The sequence below is a fragment of the Eriocheir sinensis genome, unplaced genomic scaffold (assembly GCF_024679095.1).
Source record: "Eriocheir sinensis breed Jianghai 21 unplaced genomic scaffold, ASM2467909v1 Scaffold1093, whole genome shotgun sequence".
NCBI classification, from domain to species: Eukaryota; Metazoa; Arthropoda; class Malacostraca; order Decapoda; family Varunidae; genus Eriocheir; species Eriocheir sinensis.
In genome coordinates, this window is record NW_026110400.1 from 86652 (window position 1) to 107396 (window position 20745).

The 20745-nt window shown below is 42.2% G+C and overlaps 1 protein-coding gene, 1 long non-coding RNA gene and 1 pseudogene across 2 annotated transcripts; all 3 read right to left on the reverse strand.

Moving 5' to 3' along the window:
• Window positions 1–3135: 3135 nt before the first annotated feature.
• LOC126989199 (peptidyl-prolyl cis-trans isomerase-like 4) lies at window positions 3136–6403 on the reverse strand. Its single transcript, XM_050847784.1, is given in 7 exon segments — window positions 3136–3463; window positions 3465–3926; window positions 3928–3972; window positions 4106–4226; window positions 4482–4598; window positions 4920–5172; window positions 5554–6403. Coding segments are annotated over 6 exon segments (1143 nt in total). The 5' UTR covers window positions 4990–5172; window positions 5554–6403.
• A 7170-nt stretch (window positions 6404–13573) lies between these two features.
• LOC126989200 (protein transport protein Sec24C-like) lies at window positions 13574–18448 on the reverse strand (annotated as a pseudogene).
• Window positions 18449–18746: 298 nt separating this feature from the next.
• LOC126989201 (uncharacterized) lies at window positions 18747–19882 on the reverse strand. Its single transcript, XR_007743025.1, has 2 exons — window positions 19758–19882; window positions 18747–18843 (listed from the first exon to the last, which is right to left on the reverse strand). It is a non-coding gene; the product is annotated as an uncharacterized LOC126989201 (long non-coding RNA).
• Between the last annotated feature and the right edge of the window lie 863 nt (window positions 19883–20745).

Consider the following 20745-nt stretch of genomic DNA (forward strand, 5'->3'; position numbering starts at 1 on the left):
CGTCACTGGTCGTCATCGTCGTTTGCCAAATCCTCACCCCACTCTCCCTCCTCCCTCCTCACCCCGTCCTTCCACCCCCTGTGAGGAGGTGGAAGGACGCCTGGGTGCCATAGTAGAGGTCAAAATGCAGTGTAAGTATTCCAGAGAAATGTTCCACTCACAGTGCTGGCTAGCTTCAAACTGAGGAGAAAGACAGCCTCATCAAGGCTGTGACGCTATCGATTTAAACTCGTGTTAAATCGAACATATCGCGTTAGTTAAACGTATCTCCTTAAACATCAACTTGTGTTAAATCAAAAACGCATTATTTAAACTCGTGTTAATCGAGAGGTGACTACATGCTATCATATTGCATTACAAGGTTACAGGTGACACTCATCTACCCCACACCTGAGATGTTGAGAAGTATCTCTTCATCTTGATATGTATTTAAGGTGAGCTTGGCATACCCTTAAATTTTAAGTACTCTCCTGCCAGCTGCAGGGATTAGTCCTAATCACCATGGCTGGTAAATCTGTAGTTGATGAAATTAACATTATTTGGAAATGTATACCACATACAAGTTAATGCTGTAGTTGGAGTTGCAGGAAACTTCTGTACTTGCAATACTTTCGGTGTTCTAAGGACTGGGTAATTAGGCAGGCAGATGCAAATTTTGTGAGTTGTAAAGTTATTATGGCCACATAACTTGTGGAAGATTATTGGTCACATTCAAATAACTTGTTGACAAACATTTTATCCGTCCTACATGGTGACTAACATCGCAATCTTAATTATATTAACATTGGCCACTTGTACTATATACTCTTCCCTTGCTATTCAATATATATAATATTTCCTACTAATCACCAAACAAACCATTAATTCATGTTTCAGCTTGAAAACTTAAGTGATCATAGTGCCCAAATAAAATGCTATAGTGAAGCTATATCTTTGAAACTGATATAGAAGCATATCACAGTTGTTCAGTAGGCAGAGCACAGCTGAATTTTACATCCTTTACATACAGTAGAAACTAAGCCTAGCACAACGTTTGCCTTAAGACTTTCCTTGCTGCATCCATTCATATATTGTTCTGTTATATCCAGTTTGTTTGTATCACTCCTCTAGAAGCTATAGCTTCCCATGGCAATAATTATTTAATTTATTCATACCATTCTGTAGTTGTACTGCTCCCCTTAAAGGTCTTTTTATCACCTGAGTAGTCTCCTCAGCAGCATCCCAAGAGCTCTGTGGACCTCAGGAACTCTTAACAACAAAGGTTCACCATTGAGTACTAAGTATATGAGGATGTGATGTATCAGTAAAACTTTAATTGTGCAAGAATACATTTATAGAAAATAAGGGTGTTCAGATATTATGTAAAGCATTTTTCCGCCAAAATGTACCACCTCCCCATCCCCATATGCTCTGTAACACTCCCCCAGCCACCCCCTAAATATTATGCAACCCCAGTACTAACCATACCTGCCTCCTTTACCCCTCAAGATTTTATGTTATTTTCAATAAATGGTTACTTCTGTTCCTGAGAAGGGTCATCTTTATTAACGACATTGTTACCTTTCACCTCAGTGATTAACAGATAAATGCAAGAAATTTTTCACCATTCTATTGTGATAATGTGGTATGCAACACTGAGTTATTACCCCTCCCCCAGGTAACATTAACACCAAGCCTAATACCCCAATTCACTTCCATTACATATTTGAATGACCCTCATGGGATCTAAATATGGTCTTAACTCTTAATTGACATTTATCCAGCAACTTTCTTAAAACTTAAAAAGTTATTTTTTTATGCTCATCTAAATACCACATGAATCACATTTTTGGTAACTAAATTTGTGATGTGCTGTATCATTCTGTCTTCTCATTTAATTTATGACTTGCCCAGGAGTAACGGTAGAATTTCAATTACTGAAGTTAAATTTTCATGAAAAGACTAACAAATTTTTAAAATAATCAAATCAACTATTTATTTATATAAATCTAATAACAATCCTCATTTGTAGACTAAAGACCTGATTCAAGTCTTGATGGTGGCAACATTACATGCTACATAGCTGATAATTCTTTTAAGAATTTTTCTTAACTAGGAAAACCTGAAGGAAAATTTCCAACCAAGATGTTGCTGTCTGTCCATGGTCACAGTAGTGATGGACTTCAAAGCTGTTTAAAGGATGAAAACTTAAGATTTGTAGTCATTCAAACATCACCACCAAAGGTAATACCATGACTTAACAAGTTACACGTATCAGTAGTTAATTTTACACCTTATTCTAAATTATCTCAAGACCCAGGTTATCCTTTGGTCAACTTTGAAGTAGGTTGTTACATTTGAGTGTTATTCTGTAAGGAAAGAAGTGACCATCTGCACTGTATGTATATGGTATGTTTTCTTCAAGGACATATTTTGCTTTTACACTTAAAACAATGGGATAAAAACACTATTGTTGGCAAAGTAATTATTTCAATCAAATATATTCAGTGAGCAAAATATTCACTCACCGAAAGTACCGTAGCTACTACAAAAATGTAAATAGTGGCAATGTTGGAGATTGTGAACAGTAACAAATGATGAATGTTAAATTAACCACACTTCAACAAGGTTGTGGATCATAAAACTTACTCTTGAGCTAATATTGAAAATTTCATCAATCTGAGCTTTCTGAAGTGGAACTATGTCGCTTTTTTTCTTCTTTTTTCTTTTTTTTCTTCGTTGAGAATCTGAATCATTGCTATCATTAACTTTCTTTTTTCCTCTTTTTCTCTTTGCTTTTTCTGTTGAAGTGTCACTATCACTGGAGCTTTTTTTTCTTTCTTTTCTTTTTTTTTTTCTTCCACTGAGCTGTCACTGTCACTTGAGTACTTCTTGGACTTCTTTTCTTCTTCTTCAGAGACTTCTTTAAGTGTTTCAGCATTTTCTCCCTTGATGTGTCGTCCTTCATAGAGATCTCTTCTTCCAGGTCATCAAATCCACGTTTGCCTGGAGAACTTCTCTCATTCCTTTCTGTCTTCCTGGCAGTGTTTTCATTTCTTTGAGTGTAACTCTCACCATGGTAATTCCTGCTGGAGCCATTTCTGTGATCAGACCTGTGGTATATGCCTCTGGTCTCGCCTCATAGGGGTCATGACGCTAGCAGCATACGGCCTCCTCCCTGAACTGGTGAGCTTGCATTGGTTCTTGGTTTCTCCCCCTCAAGCCACTGTTGCTATTGTTTTGATCCCGGTTATGTTCAAATCTTGCCTTCCCCTTTCTCTCATCCACTTTCTTACCATCATCATCAAAATACTCAACTCCTTTCCCTTTCCTCGCCACTCTGATTTTGGATACAGACTGACTGAAGTCGATATGAATCCAAGTGTCATCTATGAGCACATTGTCCATCTTGAAGTAGGCATCCTCACACGACTTGGTCTCAGCAAACTCAATGAAGGCATACTGAAGGAATTGTTGGTCACCGGTCACAGATCACTTCACAGGAGTTAATCTTCCCAAATCTACTAAAGATGATCTCCAAGTCCTCCGATGTAGTAACTGGGCTTTTACACACAAACAAAACATTTTCTGGAGGTGCCGTATCAGAAGCTGGCAAGTCTCCAACCATTTCCAAGATGGTGGCTCTGGCCTTGGCTTCCTTCTCCTCAATTTCTTCCTGGATCTCTGTCAAAGACTTTCCTTCAGTGTCATCAATGGTCTCATCTGCAGCGATGTAATCTGAATCAAAGACGGCCTTCGTAGGCTTTGGACTCTCTGCCGGAAATACAAGTTCCTTTGGGTCTGGGTAGGGATCATCCAGCACCACAGTGTGAGAAATGCGGATGTCTTGGTAGGGACGGTACTTTTCATCTGTCAGGGTTTGGTTGAGTTTGTTGATGACATCCAACCCCTCCACCACCTGGCCAAACACAAGGTGCTCGAATCTAGGAGTCCAAGTCTTCTCCAAGAGTGATGAAGAACTGTGACCCAAACCTAAAAGAAATAAAACATGATATCAATTTTAATAGAAACACCAGATACAGGCATGAAAATATTTCATCTGTAAAATTATGTTCAACATCATAAAACAATGGTGCCAAATCCAAATAAGTGGAAATGAACTTACAAGTGACTGCCACAAGACACCATGGAGACTGTTCCAAGCTGTGTGTGCTTCATGATTGGTAGCTTCTCCCCTTCAGAGAACTTGGCCTGCTCTCCATACATCTTTTGGAATATGCTCTCACCTAGAGGGATATAAATAACAGGTCCCATCAGTATATAGCAGACAAATTTCCATCCACTCAAAAAGAGACATGTCCTTATCACTGCACTCAAAATTATCTGATAACAAATAAAATACTAAGATCTGTCCGAAACCTCAGACTAATTAATGCATACAGTCAGTTTTGACTTTAGTCAAAAGCTTCCATGATTTACATGGACTAGATATGCTAATATGCTTTCCTTTTTAATATGATTCATTCATACATACATCTCACCTCCTCGTCCTGAAGATGATGGATCACCCATTTGAGCAATGAAGTTTCGCTGAACACTGAAGAGCAGGCAGAAGTTGTAGTACTTCATCTTGCATAACTTCAAGAAATTCATACATGCTGAAACACAAGAAAATTTTAATCCAATTACTCATATTCAAAACAGTAAAATTATATTCACATTGGATACATTACAGGATGGAATGGGTGTTCCCAGATAAGCAAAAGCCCATGATACATTCTATTTCACAGCACTGAAGTCACACCAGTGTCCAAGATTCTCCCTTAATTTAAATTAGATTTAGTTACATCAATCATGTTCTATTGGGCTCACACTCCTATGGGTAGCCTCTTTTGGCAATGATAAGAGCTTCAAAATTGAGGATCTGAAGAGAGAAAGAGAGGGTGGGCAGGCATGAATAGAGCCATCCATGTACTCACTCCTGGGTCTGGCCTTCATGTGCAGGTCCACTGTCACGTCCCCAATTGTAGTCTCGATCACCACCGACATCTCTGCTGTTGGCCTTAAGTGACACTAAATTCTATCAATTGTTGTTCACATTTGCTGGGTTTATTCTTCTTTCTAGTTGTCTTCTGTTCCTGCTTGCTCCTTTCTAACTTTTTCTTCTTTCAGCCATTTGTCTTGAAGGGCTCAATAGCACAATGTCATCGTGGCAGAGACTTGGTTGCAGTCCTAGTGAGGTAGATAAATTCAATGTAACTTTCTTACTCATTAACGGAAATTATTCTTACAGTTTTAACAATTAACATACTACAAAAGCTCTACAGTAAGTCAAGCTATGATTAAGATAATACATTTACTGAATGAGGCTACTCTGTCTCGGCAATGGAAATGTGTAATTTATAGTGCAGAGCTTCTTTTAATTTTTTCTCATGAGTCAAGCCTGCCAAACCTTAAAGATGAGTACCTATGTGTATTTCATTTTGTTCATTAGGTAACTAATTAATCAGGTAAGTTCACACAAATTTTGTAAAGCAGGTGCAGGGCGGCACAATTTCCTTGCCAACTGTATATATTCAGACTTCCTTACATACTTAATACATATATCTTTACCTCCAAAAATAGCCATTGCTTGGCGGGACTATTGGTTTGGGGGTTTCATCAAGTCACTCCCACGATATTGCTCTGAAACTCTGAAAGGTCTGCACTTTGCACCTCACCACCAGTTCACAGCAAAGCCTCACGGTGGTGGACTTCCTTCCTCGGTATAATAGCTTTTCAGGGTCTGGGAGGGGGAGGCTGGTGGGCTAATAATATTTTTTTCAACATAATCCCCAGCAACGTTTTGTTTTGTTTGGGTTCAGTGTTGCCAGATGCCAGCCCTCTAGTACCTGTTTATTACTTATTCATCACCTTTCTTATCTATTTATTGTTATTACTACTGCATCTATCACCTGTTTACTTTCATTATTACCACCTTTATTATCACCTTTATTACCTGTAGTTTTTCCAGCTGTAATATTTCATGAGCGAGTTTTCCTCTATATTGTTATTATGGATTCCGCTGTCCAAAAAATATATTACTAGCATTAATAAAAAGACCCATTTAAGAAAATTCAAATTGTATCATGGGAAGTTTTTTTTATTTTTTTATATATTAAGCAACTTCGCCCTGTCAACTGAAAATATAATAATGAGCCACGTGGAAACAATCTAAGCTGGAAAAGAGAGATAAATGACTAAAGAATACAAAGGAAATGATGAAGTTGTAAAGACATAAGAAGTGATACAAAGCGTTAGAGGGCTACCGAAGAAGAAGAAGTGGCAAATCAACCTCCTACTCGGCCTTCTTTATTATCTTTCGGGTTTCCTGCAGCTACGAGATTGTCCACCCATTCCCAACAAGAGATATTAGTGCAAGAAAATAGTGGGATGCTTATCGGCCTCAGAAACTCAGGATTAGTAGGTAAGTAGCGACAATAGCCAAGAAATTTAAAGTGCCTGTGTTTCTTGACAGCGCCGTGGCTGCCTTTAATTCTTCTTCTTCTTCTTCTTTTGATCTGTGCCGCTTTGTATCGCTTCTTAGGTCCTTCTTTCGTTCCTCTTTTCTTCTTTTTCACTTCTACACACTTTTCAGTATACATCACTTTCTTAAGCACTTCATCCTGAAATTTAGGTGTTCTGTCCTTTTCTTTTCCTGATTTACTTGCCAATGTGCTTTGCTATTTTCCACTAGTACACTTTTCACTCCACTTTTACTGCTCAGATTTTTTTCCCAAACACATGTCAAGAAAATTTTTGTGTGAGGTATTAATTTCACTGCTTCCTCCTTCCTGCCATATAGTCCTAACACGGTACTCCTCCGTCTTCCTCCTCCAGTCTGCTATGCCACTCCTCTTCCCCAATAATTTCCACTACTGATGCCAATAGCCTTTGCCCCTCCTCTTCATACCTGTCACAGGCCACTATCAGGTGTGCTATTGTTTCCTCTTCCCCTATACATAAGCTGCAGTTTTGGTCCTGCTCGTCTCTGCTTCTCCCCTTTACTTTTAGAGTTCCAGACCTTGCCTTGAACGGCAGCTTACTCCCCCAGTCTCCCCGGTACCAATTTTCTCTTTCAGGCTTTTGTTTTCTCCTGTACCATTTTAAAGTCAACTTTTCTGCTGCCCCTGCTTGCCATTTTTCCAGGCCATTGGTGGCAATGCAATTCTTCATGTCCTTAACCCTCATTCTATCCCACTCATTTTCAAGATTTTCTCTCCTCTTCCATCTAGCTATTTCTTTTTTCCATGAGGATGTTGTTCTGTCCTCTGTTATCACCTTTTTTACCCATCTTTCTTCACTTAATCCTTCAATTTTCTTCCATAATCCCATCTTACCCTTTATAATTCTCTCCTTAAATGTACTCCATCCCATTTCTCCCCTTAAGGCCTCTATGGCTGTGCATCTAGGAGCACCCAGTCCCCATCTGCCCATGGTGTTCTGCACCTTTTCTAATCTTGCCAGGTCACCTTCCTGTACTCTGTTATTTCTGTCCCGCATAGGCAGTATGGCACCGCTATCCCTTCCACATACTCCTGCCTACCTCGTATTTATTAATAGTCCTGCTGCTCATGCTCATGATCATGCCCACCATCCTCCTGGCTTTTCCTTCGTTTATTTTCCTTTGTTTCTCTCCTCCTACTCCTTCTTTGCTGACTTCCAATCCCAAGTATGTGTACTTCTCCACTCCCTCTATTATGATGTTTCCCAGGACCCACTGGCTATTGGCATTGTTGTTAAATTCTATGGCCTTACATTTCCTGGCACTGAATTTCATCTTCCACTCCCTCCCATACTTGTTGGTAATCCTCAGTAGCTCCTTCTGCCATGAGTACAATGTCATCTGCGTAAGCTAAGCACCCAAGTTTTCTGTCTCCTACTCCTACTCCTTTTTCTGATTTTCACTAGGAGTTCTACATAAAAGTTAAACAATGTTGGTGACATCACACATCCCTGTCTCACTCCAACATTGTTCTCCATCCAGTCCGTGGTGGTGTCTCCCAAAGTGAATTTTACCATATTTTCATTGTACATCTCCTTTATCACCTCTGCCACTTTGCAATCTATTCCAATGTGCTTTAACAATTTCATTAGCTTGCTTCTGTCCACTGTGTCATATGCCTTTTCAATGTCTATAAATATCAGGTACAGCTCTTTTCCTTGCTTCTTATTTCTGTTTATTATTTCCTTAAGAACCAACACATTTTCCAGCCCTCCTCCTCCTTTTCTGAATCCACTCTGTTCTTCTCCCCACGCCTTGGATTCCTCTGCCCACATTTTCAGCTTTTCATTCAAGAATTTTCCAAATATCTTTGCCATGATGTTCATGACTGAAATGGGCCTATAATTTTCTATTTCCTCCTTAGGTTTCCCTCCTCCTTTGTGAATCAGTGTTACTCTGCTTCTTTTCCAGTCTTAGGATCACACCTCCTCCAGTATTATTTGGAACATTTCATGCTTGATATGTTTGATTCTTTGTCATCCATATTTTATAAATTCACTGAGCACTCCATCCGCTGCGCCTGCTTTTCCATTCTTTATACCTTTTAGTGCTTTTTCCACATCCTTCAGTTGAATTGTAACACTACCCATTAAATTCCACCCTTCAGCGGCATGCCAGCCACATGATAAGAGAACCCTTGGTATCGATATAATGGCTGGCATGTCTTAAGAGGTGAGGTCATCATAGGGAGTCACTTCATATTTCCCCACCACCATTCATAGCAAGACAATACGGTTTAGTGGTTGACAGCCAGACACTTGACAGCCGCTTGCAGCTGCTGAGTGTGAAGGTAATGTTGGGGGCATGCACGTAACAACATATGAAAACAATGTAGATGGCATCTTTAATCTTCAGATACATAGTTTCAAGAAGACGCAGACCACTCAGGATCTGCTGGTCACCTCTGCATTCAACAGTTGAGGGGTATACAGTATCTATCTAAAGCTGAGGATCAAGCTTGCAGTCATGGCAGACAATATGAGCCTGGAACAAATGTTCATAATGGAACCAGACTTCTGTCCATCGTGGAGTAATTTTAGCACTGCCAACAAGTGGTCAGGCCATCAAGTGCAAAGTTTGTGACTTCAGTATATCTATTCAGGTAAGAACTCTCATTGGCTCTTTTATATATGTTAATTCTGTTACAACTTCAGCATTCCATTTTGCTATCTGCCTGTTATTTTTATTAGATAATGTAGAGGTCCATACTTGAGACCATCCTGTTTCAGAGCACTGGAGAATGATCACATGGCCTTTATAACTCCCAGTTTGTCTTGCAAGAAATGTAGTCATTGTGATTATCAGCCAGTGAAGGCACACTGCCCAGTACGATAGCTTCATACCTAATGTCCATTTTGTCCTTCTAGTGTTGCTAGGACAAACCACCACCACCACCTACCAGTTTAACCCTTTAGAGTGTACTCCTCTCCAAAAAGGTGCCCGAGGGAGAAGAGGAGGATGAGCAAGGTCAGAGGGATCCTCACCGAGAGTGCAGTAAGTGTGGCCACATGGGAATGTCCTACACCACCATGCAGCTGCGCCAGCAGATGAGGGCCAGACCATCTTCACATGTGTCCAAAGTGCAGGTAGGGAGCAGACATGTTTGGCAAAGATAATTACTTAATTGCTTCCTTGATCCAGGCAGGTTATGATTTCCTGAATTGTTCTAAAATCATATAATACTGCCAGAAAGATTACATTGTATGAAAAGAGCCTCTCACATCCAGAACATTACACACATGTCTAGTTGAACCAGATCTGGAACCAATTTCCTAAAACTTTGTAGATTATACTATCCTGTTGGCCAAATGTTAGATGCAAAGAGTAATTGTAATCATAACTTGGAGAAGGAATGTGAAAGTGAAGGTTTTCTTAATTATTTAGTATCATGACAGAGAACGCCTAACCTTGAGGAAGCTGATTTAGCAGAGAGGAGAAATGGAATTTCCAGTTGAGATTTTGAGTTAAGGACAGACCGAGGATGTTTAGTGAAGGGAGAAGGTGACAGCTGAGTGTTGTTGAAGGATAGGGGGTAGGTGTTTGGAAGATTATGTCAAGTTGATAAGACAAGAAATTGAGTTTTTGAGGAGTTTAAGTGCACCAGGTTCTTCTTGCCCCAATCAGAAATGATAGTAAGGTCTGAGGTTAAGCGTTCTGCAGCCTCCAGCCTGGAGTCGTCTTATTCCTGTTGAGTTGGCCTTCTATCAAAATAAGTTGAGAAATGCAGAGAAGAGTCATCGCATAAGAATGGATAGGACAGTTCGCTTTGCAAAGATCATCAATGAACAACAGAAAGAGAGTGAGATAGAATAGAGCCCTGAGGAACACCACTGTTGATAGGTTTAGGAAGAACACTGACTGTCTACTACAGGAATGATACATTGGTCAGAGAGGAAACTGATTTAATTTAACTGATTTAAATGATTTAGGCCAAATAAAACAAGAGGCAGTCTTAGGCAGGGAGAAGCTGTAGAAGTTCATATGTCGAGGAACAATGCCATCTATGGGCCCATGAAAAAGCAAGAGAGAGAGCAGTGCAAAGTCGGCAGGTTTTGGGGGGCTCATTGAGAGAAGCACAGGATATATAAATGTGAGCAGGGACCAGGTTTAATGCTTGGCTGGCAATCAAGAGTTTAGAGTTCCATTCCAGCTACAACGGCTGCTCAGCTAGAGATGGTGCTTTCTCGTGAAACCCAGAAAAGCTACACTGTCTTGGTTATCTAGTTACGGGGATTCTCACCTTCATAAAAGTGAGCATGGAGGTGGAAATGGGATTAGAATAGGAATTATGCCAGCCTTGACCTATGACTCAGAAATATTGAATGGGATGAATTGTAGCAGGATAGGATGCTTGTAATGGAGATGACCTGCTGAAGAGTATATTGACTGATAGACAGGAAGGTTGGTTATTACATTTATAAGAGGTGGTGGTCTGGACTTTAGGGCAGTGTTGGAATGAATGGAATATATTTAATTGAGGCAGTTTTTGGAAAGGAAGGAGGATGCAGAACATTGAATTTATAAAGAGGGTGTATGAGTGTAAATGGAAAGCCTGGGTATGGGAGGAAGGCCACTCATGATAGCTTAGTTCCTAGGTTGGGTAGCTTAGCAGATAGGTAGGTAAGAGCCCCACTTGAGCTACCCCACCTGCCAGGGGACGTGAGCCATCAGGACTAAGCTATGGTGAGTGACCTACCAAAACAGATAATGAGGTAAGCTGGAATGATATGGTTGTAGAATACATGTAGTGCGGCGACTAGGCCTGATGGGTAAGTTCCCATAACCCACTCAGCGAGCGGGTACCCTTTGGCCGACTGGTAAAGTAGTGGCTCCCATCATGCTGGTCGGGTTCAATCTCGCAGCCGGCAAACCTTCTCCTTGTTTTGATTACTTCCGTGTTTTGATACATGCAGAGGACGGGGACTGGGAGTGTAGTAAAAAGAAAAATCTCAGCATTAAATATGGGCATCCTCTCCTGCGATTCTGTTGAGTCTCCCAAGGGTAACAGGTAAAGTGATGGCCCATGCTCTCCGAGGTTCAGGAAAATAGGAATATTGAGGTGTCTCAAAAGGACATTGTGAGCAGTGCACTGATAAGGGTCACTGTCTAAGGTCTCAACACACAGAAATTAATCTACATAGGGGGAAAGCCGAGTGTGGGTGACTAGGCCTGATGGGCAGCCTCCCATAACCCACTCAGTGAGCGTGGTACCTCTTTGGCTTCCCGGCAGCCGCAAAAACTCTCCTTGTCTTGATTAATTTCATGTGTTTTATACACGAGGACGTGTGGAACCAGTAGTAGTAGAAAAGAGAGAAAATCTCGCATGAAACATGTGGTGGGATGGTTGTGTTGGTAGATAAAGAATTAATAATGAAGAACTAGGAAATACTGTTCAGCCTAGCTCACAGAGTTTTAGAGAGGACAGGACATCAAGAACTGTATAAGATTGATGTACCTACATTTCAGGAAAAGGAACTTTTCCTCCTGACAAGCTTTATTTTTCAGACACCGAGAGGTAGAAAACTCATAACACAAACATGTTGCATGTGGTACAGGATCACCACCACCCAGAGTTCCTAGAGGGTGCAGGAGGTCCTGTCGCCTGAATGTTATTGGATCTCCACCCCCAAAACGGTATTCCATTTGAGCATAGATTTAAGTCAACAATACATAGGTTTCATACAGCTAACCCTCATTTTTACAGATCTCAATATAATGAATTTTGTTTAACAAACTTAAAGCCAGTCTTGTATAAGTGGGGATTATTGAACAAGTTCAGTAAGGGTTCAGTTGGTGGGCCAGTCAAACTCATACATGCACATTGGTCGGCAGCTGTGGAAACAAAGCCCACCAGGCACTGCACAACTAGTCAAGTTTAATTATAAACAGATATGGCTAAATATAGCTAACTTTCAGCTTATAACGAACAAAGTTCATTAAATGCAAAAGTTTGATCCTGTCAACCCTTTCCTCAAAATAGTCTGTTAAAAGTGAGGGTGTACTGTATTACTAGAGTTTAACTCTTTCACAGAGTGAAAGATGTAATGATAGAGCTTTGATTAGAGGAGATGAAGGAATCATGTTAAAACAAGTACTTTATTAACATAACGGTAATATTGCATCCATCCTCAAAATATAGGCCCTAAAAATTCTATTAATTACATTAAATTTTCATCCAACCCCCATAATTTCATTGATTCCAGAGGAAGCAAATATAATTTTCTCTAAAATGTATGATACAAGTAAACAATATATATGTAATTACAAGGAAAATAATTGTTCATCACATTTCTAGTTGAAAAGTGAAAGGCTTTAAGTAATAGTTTGCAAAAAATAAACTCATCCATGTATTGAAAGTCACAAGATTGTTGTTCTACTCATTGTATCAAAAATCTCTATATAATAGACTTTGATTAAGCTGTTTATTTAACTCCTTCAGCTTAGGACAGGTAAATGTCCAATGTTTAGACTGGAAGGTGTCTTGAGTTTTAAAGACTGCACTTTGCAAATAAAAGGCAGAATACAGAAAATAAACATTAAAATTACAAATTAATTAATGTAGTGTGATCTCTGAAGTATCTGAGCATGTATTACAAAATCAACCAGAGTAACAACAGTAACAGCAGTAGTACCCATGTTAGCACTGTACATACCAGCTCTTCTGAAGACAACCTATTCCAACTGGTTATGAACTTTGCCCCAACAAACTCCCTGCAAGTCTGTCAGGTGATTACGATTGACATATATAGAAGACCCATCCAACAAGCTACCGACAACCTCCTAGTGCCAGTTTTTCAATGTAGCCACTTTGGGATATGTAATGCTGGTTCTACATGCATTTTTAGTATCTTGGGAGCTGGGTTCAAGGAGGGGTAAGGAGCTGACGGAAATGGTAAGGGGTATTACTAGCAGTCACTGCAGCACTTAAGTTACTTGGAGAGAAATGGAAGATACAACAGAGGATGAGGTTGATGAGTTTTGGGAGCAGAAGGAAGGAAGGCTGTGGATGAGGCATCATAAGGTATTGGTCCAACAATGCTTGAGGAAGAAGAGGTTGGAGGCGGCCCATGGGTAGTGCTGCCACGCTTCTCAAGAGAGCAGTGCACGTATTTCCTTGTGTACGTGGGCATAGAAAGTCAACATAACTTGGAGTGCCATACATCCCTTTGTCTTCCACCAGGAAGTTCTCATCACCATCTCATGCTTGCCTTGTTGAGGGACGACAAACATCTGTGCCACAAAAGAAACAAAGGTATGAGACGGAAATCTTGGTAATATGACATATAATCATACATAAAGGTCATTGCTACATCACTCAGCTACCTCCAAGGCACAATAAAGAAGCATAAGAACACTCACCCTGACATGTCGCTTTCCTTCATGCCGGACGGTGGATAATTATCCCTGACGCGCCGGGAGTGGGGCTGTCAATCTCTGGCAGTTCGCCATGACTGGGTCCAGTTGATGTGGGGCAGCCACACCAAACACATCCATTAGCCATGATGAAGAGGTGTTGGATCCTACCCACACAAACATCTGTATACCATTCTCCAATAGAAAGACTCCTCTGATGCAGCTTGTCGTGAGGATGTGCTAGTGCAGCAGGCAGCCCAGTGCTCTGAGGGTAAAGTGCATGGTCAGTGTGTAGGTGAGAGGTGGGGTTAACAGGACCCACATAGAACTTAATTTTACTTTCTATATAGTACTCAAATTGTGGGATTAAAAGGCAATCTATGTTTCTATTTTTTGTGTAAAGGTGCATTTTGTACACAAAATCTAAACAATCTCAAAGCTCAAGCATCAAAAGTTGTATGAAATTTGCTTTGATTTAACGAGGTTCATGAAGGAAAATATCAATGCATGTGGAGGGTCTTGAGGGTAACCTCAGCTAAGGATTTCTGAAATAATTTAGAAGACATTCTGTGAACAATATATTCCTACAGTGCAATATCATAGTATGTACATTTTTATTATATTTTTGTTTCACCTGTGGGTCCACATCAGAGAGTGGCAGTAATCTGGGGTAGAAGTAGACCACTGAGGCATCCACAGTAGCAGTGTGAGAGGAGGTACATTTGCCACTTAACGCCATCGCATGCCAGATCCTGACCTCCACTGATGGCATCACCTTTGTTCAGACAATTGATGTAAAGTGGCAAGAGTTTCATTGCTCAGGCAAAATGAGCTGACCAGCAGACGATGGTGAAGCACAATTCTTGCGGTAACAAGGCGATGTTTGCTGTTCAGGCAACCAGGTTCTCCTTCACCTGTAAGGAAGGAAGGAATGCGAAAGCAGATAATTTTATGAAGTTGATGAACAAAATTTTAATACCACATGCATTATGAGAAATAGCAATTATGTCCATAAATTCAGCCTTACCTGTTTGGGATTGCTTCCAGCAGTCTTACAACAGACTGCTTACCAAAGAAGTTCATTAGTGTGTCCAATTCACACTTGAAAAGGTCTGCCATCTGGTTACATATGGTGAGTGCAATATTGAGGATGCGTAAACGCCTCTGACCACCACATGAAGTGTATAGCAGCTGCCTGATGTAAACCCCATCCTCCTCTGTTACTTATCATCATGCTTCACTTCAATGGCAATGGCTTTGCTAGAGTCAATGCTGGCTAGCTCCACATCTGTTGTATTTGACATGAAGAAATGCCCAAAGAACTCGACCGGCCTCACCCCTGAGAAGTGCGCACCCTCATCACAGCATCAAAGGCAATGTCTCGCCAACATTGAGCTTCAAGCTTGCAGAAGTCTTGGGCCATCTTGTTGGATTGGAAGAAAGTGTACTTGTAACACTGACCGCCAGAGAGTCGAGGCACTTGGGTCGATTGTGGCTAGGTCTACGTAAGCATCGCTGAACACATAAAAGTCAACAGAGCATCCAGCTGCCACGCAGGTCTTGGCCAAGGTTGTTATAGAAAGAGCCCTGAGGGTTTAGCACATCTTTTCTCTCTCGGTTCCCAGTATCTTTCTGTCCTCCTCATCTTGAGGCTCCCATTTCCACCCATTGGCAGGGAGGAGGAACACAAACAGTTTCCCCACCCGGCCTGAAGCCTTGAGGGCCTCCATGCCGGCTTTGATTGCACATGCCAGGGCTCCAGAGGTTTCCCGGGTGCCTTTAAAATTATCTGGGATGCTTTCCATTAGCTTTTCAATGTTTTGGGCAGCCTCACGGGGGTCACACAGCACCCCGCTAGGCACTGGCACAAACATGTCCTCACGGTCACACACAACACACATTTCTGGCGCCTGGCCATCCATCTTGTAAAAATGCACGTCAGACTGGTAGGTGATGAAGCCAACACGCATGGTGGAGTGTGGTGAGCGGGTGCCATTGATACAGTCACGGGGCAGCTGCTCCAGGACGTCCTTCATGTTCTGGCACAGGAGAGGAATCACCCCACGCTGCATCATCAGCTGACTCATCTCTATCACAAAAATGAAGGCTGGCTCCTTAGGCAGCAACTTCTCCTGGAAAGCATAGATCCAATCAATTTAAACGTACATTCAGTAAATCATTAGAAGTAGAGTGTGGTAAGTATGGCATACAGAGCAAGGTATGGTAACTATGTTCATATGGTAAGTTGCGTATTCAACAACAGTGTCTAGTGATTAAGGCATGCAAGGACAACCCAGAAGGTGACTAATCAAAATAAGACTGGATATATGACAGGCTGAACGATGCAAGACTATAAAAACTGATCTGCAGTGATGGAAGTGGCAATGGAATGGTAACTCTGGGAAAAAGTGTGCAGAAAGTCATATAGAAGGGCATGGGGTAGCTGGGAAATCTATGTCAGATGATCTGATGGGGCTATGAAATGCACAAGAAAGGTTGAAGTACAGGTGAGTGATTGAATATGAGAAATTGGAAATTTTGTCAGTTATTCTCTTAAAGAGTTCCTGATGGAGACAGTATCAGAGCTATAGACAGATAAAATACACTTTAAATATTCAACAATAAGTTGGTTTTCTACTTTTTTCCATTTTCAAAAATGCTGCACACTTCAATGCAGTGACCTACCCTACAGTACTCTGGAGTGGCCATAAACTCATAGGAACCACAGCACAACTCTGGCCGCTGGAACTTGTCTGCCCGGGATCCCTGGCCATCCATGTGACAGAAGTATTCCTTTGGCACCTCAACAATACCTCGACACACAGCTTACACTGGTACTCTGCAAGTCACATCAATCCATTAACACAGTGATTGCTATTAAGCATTGATTTTAAAACTTTACACTACTGGATTTTACCCACAGCTTTCATTAGCAAACCTGAATCAGCCTGACATGAAGTTTTATTAAAACGCTGAAGGATATTTACACTTAGAAGAAGCAATCTTATACAGATCACATACAATCACTTCTCTCCCATCATTGTCCCTGACTAGTATATCCTTTTTCAATATTAAGAATAAATTTACTTCTATTTACATCACCATTACTACTCCTACCTTGATCATCCTATCCTACCAACTAATGCTAATACTGCTACACAAACTCACTAGGAGCTACTTACTATGCCGCCATCCATGAACTGCATCAGAGGACTCCATGTAAGCCTTGCAGCGACAGATCTGACAGGACCACTCTCTAGACTGGTGCCGACATAAAGGGGGTTATCTGTATTTGGTGATTCGGCCATGGGACTGATCACCAGGGCAAATGGGACATGAGTCTGCTTCATCATTTCTGGGGTGTGGGGGACACTGTACATGGTGGAACGCAGGTGGTGTGGTGAAGCATTGCCGCCATCTCTGACTGTGAATTCTGTCGTCACAAGTGGCGGCACCTGACCCTTCATGTTGGTGATGAACTCTCCGCCATGCACTGTCTGTCTTCCTCCATTACGTGCAGGGGGCTGGGCATATCATCTGGATTCAGGCGACGACTCTGGCCTTGAGAGTATTGGGGCCCACTCACTCCCCCTGTCCCAGGGTACCTGTTTTGCATGCTGCCACCCATGCCATTGACTGGGGCACCACCCTGGCCTGGGGGCATGCCTGGCTTACTTGGCCAGGATGCACTTGGACTAGGGGCCACCTGGTCCTGGTGGCATGACAGGTCTTTGAGGCATTCCAGACTGGGATGGTCCTGGTGGCATCATGCCTGGTCTTTGAGGCATCCCTTGCTGTGGGTGGCATTCCTGGTTGTGGTGGCATTCCTGGTTGTGGTGGCATCCTGGTTGTGGTGGCATTCCTGGTTGTGGAGGCATCCCTGGTTGTGGTGTATCCCTGGGTGGAGGCATCCCTGGTCAGGAGGCATCCTGGTTGTGGAGGCATCCCTGGTTGTGGAGGCATCCCTGGTTGTGGAGGCATCCCATGTTGTGGTGGCATTCCTGGTTGTGGTGGCATTCCTGGTTGTGGTGGCATTCCTGGTTGTGGGGACATCCCTGGTTGTGGTGCCATTCCTGGTCTTGGCATTCCTGGGCCTGGAGGCATTCCTGGGCCTGGAGGCATTCCCGGTCTTAGAGGCATGCCTGGTCCTGGTTGCATTCCTGGTCTTAGTGGCATTCCTGGTCCTGGAGGCATTCCCGGTCCTGGTGGCATTCCCTGTCCCAGTGGCATTCCTGGTCTTGGGGACTGTGGCTGACCTGGAGCTCCAGGCTGAGGGTAGCCTGCAGGGCCAGCTGCTGAAGAAGGAAACACCAGGCTGTCCTTGAGATCCAGGCTGACCTGGAGGACCACTTGCCACTGAGGAAGGGGGAAGGATGACCTGGCAGTCCCCTGCCATAGAAGAGGGAGGAAAGCCTGGCTGGCTTGGGGACCCGCCATAGATGAGGGAGGGAAGCCCGTTGGCTTGGGGCCTGCCATAGATGAGGGAGGAAAGTTTATTGGTTTGGGGGACCTGCCATAGAAGAGGGAGGGAAACCTGGTTGGCTTGGGGGCCAGCCATTCCAGATGGAGGAAAGCTTGTTGGCTAGGAGGACCTCCCACAGATGGAGGCATGTTGGCCTGACTTGTAGGTCCTGCCATTGAAGACTGGGGAAGCCAGATGGTCCTGAAGGACCTGACTGATTAGGGAGGCCCTCCTGTCATGTATGAAGGAGGAGGATTTTGCCCTGAGGTGCTGGCATAGGATGCTGTCCCTGTGATGCCTGGGACTTCACCATAGGTGCAGGGGGTGTGGGATTTTGGCCAGGGGTGGAAGAAGGTGGAGGGTGAGGTCCTGCTCCAGGCTGGCCAGGCCTTATGGGAGGGCCTGATTGGGGTCTTGTGGGAGGGCCAGGAGGTGGACCTGGGGAAGGACCAGGAGGAGGGCCAGAAGGTGGACCAGAGGGAGGACCATTCTGAAGGTCACTGTATGGATAGCCATTGGAGACTGGGCCTTGTGGAGGCTTCATCTGAAATAAATAAATATTACAGCATTAGTGCAGTTGTACCCACACTGAAACAGCTGTAATAAAGTATGTCAGCACCATCACAGCACAAAACTATTTCAGAATGAATATTTCCCTTGGTCAGGGTGGATTGGTGTGTTTTTTTTTCAATTTCGGTCATTAAATTTTAAACTTTGAATGTGGTTCATGGAATTTCAGGGTAATAGGTAATATATCATTATTTTAGTGTCATATGATATTTATTTTATGACTTCAAACATTATAATATTCAACATAGGAGAATTTTTTTAACATTTTAGGCTTTTAGCAAAGGGATGACTCGCTGTAAATTTGTTTCCATTGAGAAAATGTACGATATTTGAAATAAAAATATTAGTCCTTTCCAAAAAAATAAATAAATAAATAAATTAAGTTTCTCAGTACTAGAAAAATAATAAAATTGTCTCTTCTAAGTTCTTTCCTTAAGAAGAGGTCATATTAACCACTAATTTTACAATCTTGGTAGTTGGTATGAATAAAAACCTGCTGAATAAAGTTGCCAAAATCACAGTTCTTACTAGTTTACTTGGCATGATCATCATCTTCCATTTCTATATCTTTGTTCAGAACTTTATATAAAACAAGCTTTGCTGCTTTTTCTACACCTAACTAATTTCTAATCTTTGAATGAACTAGTCCAAATCTAGAAAATTTTATCTCCACACTTGCACTGGATGCACAAGCAGTCTAAAAACCCTTCACAACCTGTAGTGCATCAGTAGAAACTTTTCCCATCATTGATTCCCACCAACAGTTAGGAGTCAGATTCTTCAACACTGATTCTTTGAATAATACATAGGTAATATATATCAAATTATTATTATTTTTTTAATGTTTTTTTTCCACTGCGTCTTTGGTGGTGGCTATGGAGAACTCACCTGACCAGGTCCTGAAGGGGGGCCCAGACTCATACCCCCAAACTGCTGACTCATGCTAGTCATCGGGGGGGCTGGTCCTGGGGGTCTCATAGGACCCATCCCTGGTTTCATTCCACCTGGAGTGGAAGTATTGGTCAAAGAGAGAATGTGATCATCATAAAGCCTACAATTTAGTTTATTACCAAGTGCTGCCTTCCCTCTGTCCATAAGAGCAATATAACTTGAAACCCAGTTGTAATATGCAGCAGAAAACATCAAGTTACAGAAACATAAGCATCTTATATTGTTGTCTTCAAGATCTTAACCTGTAAACTGCGCCAGACATCTCAAGATGCTATGAGTTAGACTGCGCCAGACATCTTAAGATGACACATGTTCCAAGGTGACTATTTATATTTCCCACGATGCCAAAGTATATTCCAATGAACCTCGTGGCAACATCATCCTCTCTTTCACACCATGTAGTCACCATCATCATATTAGTTGCTCTTTAGCAGCCATGGAGAGTAGAATTATGTCATCTAATGATGCCAAATTGTCTATATAGTTCTGCGGTTGTGACCGAGGGGGAGCCATGGGAGGGGTAAAAGAAAGTATTGGTAAAGAGAAAGATTGTAGTAGACAAATTTGAAAAACAGTGATTCAGATTACATTCAACCATCAGATTTAGCTGGTCTGAGGAAACGTGGCAAGCGTGAGCATGCTCTGGCACTCAAGGTCACAGACACGCTGCCTCTCCAACAGTGCGGAAGGTTACTAGCTAGCCTAGTCACTCACTAACACCATCATCACTGTCCGATGATTCAGAGTGGCAGAAAGATGAGGAAAACAACAGGGGGGGTATAAGAGAAGACTTAGCTAATGAACTGAGGAGGGAGGTGTCAGCTGGTGTGGAGAGGAGGGAGGCAGAGGAAGAACAGGAGCCTCAGAGACACGAGATAACGGTACCCATTCGCCTGGTCTGGATGGATCTGATATTGTGCCAGAC